The 6,479-nt window shown below is 47.4% G+C and overlaps 1 protein-coding gene across 1 annotated transcript in view; it reads left to right on the top strand.

Moving 5' to 3' along the window:
* BHMT (betaine--homocysteine S-methyltransferase) overlaps nucleotides 1-5,846 on the top strand; it is a 21,764-nt gene extending 15,918 nt beyond the window's left edge. Inside the window, exons 6-8 of the mRNA XM_004703521.4 lie at nucleotides 1,742-1,924; nucleotides 3,194-3,422; nucleotides 5,103-5,846. Coding sequence (XP_004703578.1) covers nucleotides 1,742-1,924; nucleotides 3,194-3,422; nucleotides 5,103-5,289 — 599 coding nt within the window. The 3' untranslated portion in view covers nucleotides 5,290-5,846. The remainder of the gene's footprint in view (nucleotides 1-1,741; nucleotides 1,925-3,193; nucleotides 3,423-5,102) is intronic.
* Nucleotides 5,847-6,479: the final 633 nt, after the last annotated feature.

Raw genomic sequence — 6,479 nt, 5'->3', positions numbered from 1 at the left:
TGAAGCCATCACCTGCTCCTCAGGAGAAAGATGAGACTGCACTCCCGTGAAGAGCTGCACAGGGGCCGTTCTGCTCTGTCCTGTAGGGTTGCTGTGAGCTGGAACCCAGGCTATGATAGGCTTCTTTGACCCTGTACCTAGCACATCATTGTGGGCCACATCTCTTCCAATTCATAGAGCACCTACAACATGACGGAGTCAAATCGCTATACACAGTTTCCCGAGGAGGCCTGTGACACAGTGGTTAGGCATTCGGCTGCTAATCGAAAAGTCGGTGGTTCAAACCCTCCAGGGGGATGGACAGATGTGGCCATTGGCTTCGGCTTCTGTGGAGATGCACAGCCTTCCGCCATTGTTCAATCTCTCCGCCTAACGATAGATCGGTCTCTCAGGGGAATAGGGACACTGGAGAGGTGGCTGACCTCAGAAGAATCAACCACTTGAGATCAAAAGCATTTACCAAAGGACAGGATTCAGAACAGTTAGGAAAGGAGGGGGATGGACAGGAAACATAAGGAGCAATAAGTAGAATAAGTGGTGTTTACAGGGTGAGGACTGCAAGCAATTACATGGAAACCCAATTCGGAAACATGGTAGCCAGTAAGACTTGACTGAAACCAAGATGAGGAGCAAACTGTAGGTCCAGCTGAGAGGACCCTGAGTGGCTGCCGCCACTGAGCACTCGTGCCAGCACCTTCCTCCCCAGTCAGCCCTGCTGCTCCCGGAATCTGGAGAATGGTGTCACTCTGGCCACCACGGAACGAATCTCTCCTGCCCTCGATCTCTGTACTTCTAGATCCCAGATACAAAGTTGTAGGCCCTAGGTCCCTCGGGAGTAAGTCCTATTTGGAAACTTCTCCCATCTGGAGAGGACTGAGGAAAAGAAGGTCATGTTGCTTGCACAAATCTCCCAAAATCATGAGCAATGATTGCTGTGATCAATCATCTTTGGTCCAAATATAATTAAGACGATAATGACTATGAAGAAAGTTTCAGGGGGTTAAAAAAAACAAACATGCCGAGACATCTAAAACATGTTTTCTTCTCACTGACTAAATTTCCAAGTGACAGATTTTACAAGAAGGCTCGGAGAAGACTGTCCATTACAGTTGGGAAGCTAAATTTCAATGAAAAACCTGTCAAAACGATTGATAGGCTATTAACTAATCTGAGTAGCTGAAGTCAAAAGTTTTTTGAGATTTTTCTCTCCCGAAATGACTGATCTTGGATACAAAATCCCCTCGAAGAAACAGGTCTCTGGACAACCTTTTCCTGAACGCGAGTCTGCCGGGCACAAGAAGGGGGGGGAGGTTATCAAGCTGGTCTGATGACAGGGGAGCACTGATTGTTACCGTAAACTGGTAGTGTGATAACCGCAGGTGCAATCTTGCAGCTGGAAGTACTAAAAAATGACTGTGACCGGACGTCAAACTCGGAAGAATCGACTACTAAAATTCAAAGCTAAAAATAAAAAACACACCACCCTGATCATGATTTTTATTTTATTTTTTCTAAAAGGTAAGCAGCCAAGTGTGCAGAAGTGACATTTCATTATATGCCAGCCTCTTCAAGGCACTTTCCAAAGAAAGCACTCTGCACCCTGGCCTGAGGTCCAGGTTTATCGACAATGATTAGCGCCAACGCCTGGCTCCCAATAAAAGCTTCCCAATGAAGAAGGGAGCGTTGGACCTACCTAGTGCTTGGTGACTCTCTAAAGGCACAATGTTCTTTCCGTTTGCAGGAGCTTCCATCGTTGGTGTGAACTGCCACTTTGACCCCACCATCAGTTTACAAACAGTGAAACTCATGAAAGAAGGCTTGGAGGCTGCCCGATTGAAAGCCCACCTGATGGCCCAGCCCTTGGCCTACCACACTCCTGACTGCGGCAAGCAGGGATTTATTGATCTCCCAGAATTCCCCTTTGGTAAGACGGCCTTATCAGTACTCTCAGTCTCTTTATCTTTGACAAATGCACCCAGAGACCGAGAGCTTTTGTGATTGTAAGGAAATGGCTGCCTAGCTCCTGAAACGCCTGTTTCTCCCCCTGCCCCAACCTTGATGTCAGGCAGCAGAGGGAGGGAAACGAGGGGCTCAGCCAGCAGAGAAGCCCTCTGAACTGCCACCTCTAGACAGACAAGTCATAGACAGGATGGTCAAAAGGATGCTTTCCTGGGTACAATCAGCAGAACTTGGAGTTGGGGTTCCAAGAACGTTGCTAAGTTATGTGCCCTTAGGAAAAAAATCTCTGGATCTTCATTTTTTATTGAAAAAAATTAGAAAGGAGAGGGAGCATTAGGCGAGATTATCTCCAAGGACCTTTCCTACTGTTTCACTTTGTCTCAGATAGTCTTGCTGCGTTCAGAGGCGGGGAAGAAGGTGCCGCCATTGGTTACTGAGAGACAAACGTGCAAAGGGTCTGAGCCAATGACGTCAGGGGGGCGGGGATTGCACTCCAGGGGGAGGCAAGCATTTTTCAGCGTGTTAGGAAACTGAAATGAGACTAACTTGGAAAATCAGGCCAGGGAGGTCAGCCGACACTGGAGTCAGCAGAGTGTGGGTAGCCTCCTGGACCATTCGAAGGTCTCCGTACATCCACCCTACAGGAACTCTTGAAAAAGTCAAACCATCCCATGATATTCTAGATGAACACAGGGGAAGACTAGCAAGACACTTGTGTTATCTATTGTGCATAACAAATTACGACAAAACTTAGTGGGTCAAGCGTTTAGGAACAGCTTATTTGGGGTGGTTTGGGCTCAGTTCTCAAGAGCTACCAACCCAAACTCGCTGGGTCTGCAGTCATCTGTGGAAGGCTCGCTGGGTGCTAGTGGAACTGCTGGTGGTCGGGGTCTTTCTGGCTGGTCGTGGGCCGGAAGGCCCCAGTTTCTTCTCATCACACAACCTTTCCCTATTGGTGGTGGGCTGCTCTCGCAACAGAGCAGATGGCTGCCCCCCGAGTATTTCAAGAGCAAGCACGCCAGAAACGATGGTATCGCCTATGACCCAGTTTCGGGGGTCAGATACCTCCCTTTTGCCATGTATCCACATAAAGTAGCTCAGTATTTAAAAGTGAGCAAGACTTAAATATCGAAAACCGATTCAATCCATTCATTTAAAATTGCACTCTTATTTTTGCTCTATGTTTAATATAGTCAGAAAAAACAGCTTCAGGGACAATCCCATTTTATTACAGGACTTGAACCCAGAGTGGCAACCAGGTGGGATATTCAAAAGTACGCCAGAGAGGCCTACAAGCTGGGGGTCAGGTTCATTGGCGGTTGCTGTGGATTTGAGCCCTACCACATCAGAGCCATCGCAGAGGAGCTGGCCCCAGAAAGGGGATTTCTGCCCCCAGCTTCAGAAAAACACGGCAGCTGGGGAAGTGGTTTGGACATGCACACCAAACCCTGGATTAGAGCGAGGTAAGTAGCCTTCCTTACCCAAACTCATGTAGACTGTGAATATGTCCAAGGGAGGCCATTCCAAAATATACAGCTCATTTGCTATGTGATAGAGAGGAATTACTTAGCCTCCTTAAATTTTCCCATAGAGATGTTGATCAAACATGCTTACAGAGTCATCACTAGAGAAAGGCTTTAAGAATAAAAGAATGTAAATAATGCGACGATGAAATACAATTCCATGCCATCACAGAGGCACATTCATGTGGTGGGTGATGACACGGAATGCCATTGACTGTCAAGGAAAAAAAAAAAAGCCTAACTTAATAAATATGAGGTCGGTGCCTGGTCAGTGCCCAGCATGCTTCTCAGAGCCGAGCATGCAGCAGTGAGTACAGTAGAGCGTATATTCAAATGAGAGAGAAATCGTGTAAAAAGCATATGCCAGGTACTGTGCATGGTGGTAGGCAGATAGGCATGAGCAGCTGTGGACCTGGGCTTGAGGAATGGCAGTCTCCTGGGGAAGCCAAGGAATTATAATGCAGTGGTCGCTTTGAAGAGGCCTGGATAAAGTGGCAGGAATGAAGTGGAAGACCATGATTGTGCTGCTTCAGACACTGTAGAAGTGGCCTTTCAGCCTGGTTGCAACGTGGCTGTAGGGATCCCATAAATGGAGGCCTAACGTGGGAGGATAAATGGTGAAGCTTTGTTTCCTGGGCAGACATGCATCGACATTAGTTGGCACAGCTGGTGTGCCGTGAAAGGAGGAAGACCCTAAGAAAGCTGCAGCCTGAGCAGAACTTTGAAGGGTCACCCAAATGAGCCACACAGGGCAACGGCCCGCAGGAAAGCGCTCAGAGGTGACAGAGGGTGGTGTTTCAAGAAACTAAACATTTCAGAATGTTGGAGACAGCATTTAATAGAAAGCAAACTCCTGGAGTGGAAAGAGTCCTATTAGCCTTGTTGATGACTTCATCCCAAAGGCATCAAGGCGTCTGGCGGGTCTTCCCCAGGAGAGCAAAGTTAGGTTTGCAAAGAAGCACATTTTAAGAGCCTCGAGGCAGAGCAACGTATGACGTAGTCATTGCCAGCATAAAGCCTGACCTAGTGGGAGGCCAGGAGCCTGCCAGTTACACTTTGGACTGCACGATCCGCAAGGTCGGCAGCTCGAGAGCACCAGCTGCTCTTCAGGGGAAAGACTGGGTTCTCTACTCCCACAACAAGCTGCAGTCTCCTAAACTCACAGGGGCAGTACTACCCTGTCCGATGGGGTCACTATGAGTCAGCATCGACTTGATGGCACTAAATTGTGTGGGGTGTGTGTGTGTGTGTGTGTGAAGCAATGAAAATAAAAATCAGACGACACTGAGCCCTGAGCCAGGGGTGCATATAGGTTGGGTTTGGAGAAGCGCCACAAATACAGACTCAGAGCCAGTTTCTGAGATCGAGTGCCAAAAGGTTTTACATTCTCAGTTCTTGAACCCTATGCACGCAAACTTGACAAGGAGATTCAAAGTCCTTTTAGACCTGCAGTTGACTCTGGAGGCTAAGCATCCGTTGTCCAAGTGAATGAGCATGTTTCCGTGGTCACCCTCCTCTCAGCATCCAACGCTGGCTCTCCTGCCTGTATGATTCTGACTCAGTGGTCGAGAGACCAGAACTGGGGCAGGTGTCTGATGTTGGTGTGCTTTGTTCATGCAGGGCCAGGAGGCAATACTGGGAGAACCTCCAGATAGCGTCCGGTCGGCCTTACAACCCGTCAATGTCGAAGCCTGACGCCTGGGGAGTGACCAAAGGGACCACCGAGCTGATGCAGCAGAAAGAAGCCACCACCGACCAGCAGCTGAAGGAGCTCTTTGAGAAACAGAAATTCAAGTCTGCGCAGTAGCCTCATGGGGGGGAGCTGTTGGTGGTGAATTCCTCTGTGTGGGCCACCAGTCCCTGAGAATCAGGAAAAGAGGCTTAAAAAGCAATCCATGCATAGATGCCAGACTACACACTAAATTGGTCTTAGAGGAAGGAAATAGAAGTGCCAGTAGTACTTGATGATAGATTTTAAAGGAATGCTTCAGAAGTCTACCAGGAAGTCAGTCTGACATAGGTTCCCCTAGCAATCGCCACATCCACGGCAGGATGAAGACCACGTGGCCAGGCAGGGGCATTCAGGCGTTAGCCCTGCGTGGAGAAGTTCCCGGGCTTATAAAGAAGATGAGGCCTGAATTGTGTCATAAACGACTTGGCAGCCAGGGGGACAGATAACGTGCTGTAGAAAAGTGGCGTCCAAACGCATGAACAACAACGCACACACACACGATTTCCCTAATGACCCAGGGAGACACATAGCGTGCAGATGAGAATGTGTGATCCACTTGGGACATGGCTGTTCCTTTCTGTTCTCTACTTCATTGATTAAAAAACAATGCTGGTTGAGCCCTTTCAAAATGATTTTATGACTCATTCATTGATTGAATTGAATTTGCCCCACTGTGTAAAAACATTCCACTTCAGACATGGGGATGTTCCTACACCTTGAAATGTCTTCTTAAAAGATGATCAAATTCATAAGGAACCAATCAGTATTCAGACCCCTAAGTTGTGCGTCTGCGCTTAGGGCCCCTTCCCTTTCTGCCTTACTTGTACCTTTAAGAAACATAGACCCACGTGGTCGTATTCACACCCTGTCCATCCTGCTCAAGACTGGGCTGACTGTCCAACTGCCTCACGCCATTGAGGCTGAAGAACAATGAGCTTGGGTTGCTTCGATAGCTTTAAAAATTATAATTAAAAAAATCGAAGAAATTTCCCAACGCTTACACTGAGAACTGTTTCTTACACTGACCACTGTAATGTTTTCAAACTGGTCATTTAATATCTACTTTCCTAGGAGAACTCAACCCAGAAAATGCATGATTATTAAAATAAACATGACTGCCCCTAGAGAAAAATTCATGGGCTGTTTTATAGAACAGCCTGAATTGGTCTGACCCTTCTAAAATTGTCATTTCTTTTTAGCTATTTAAAACAAAAAACTGAGACTAAGAAAAAGATAATCTTGGTTGCATTTGGTTCTTGGGCTTT

Source organism: Echinops telfairi, unplaced genomic scaffold (genome assembly GCF_000313985.2).
Source record: "Echinops telfairi isolate 266 unplaced genomic scaffold, ASM31398v2 ScPeMD7_7469;HRSCAF=8507_1, whole genome shotgun sequence".
NCBI classification, from domain to species: domain Eukaryota; kingdom Metazoa; phylum Chordata; class Mammalia; order Afrosoricida; family Tenrecidae; genus Echinops; species Echinops telfairi.
The sequence above is the reverse complement of the archived record's forward strand: the minus strand, read 5'-3'. Positions and strand labels throughout refer to the sequence as shown.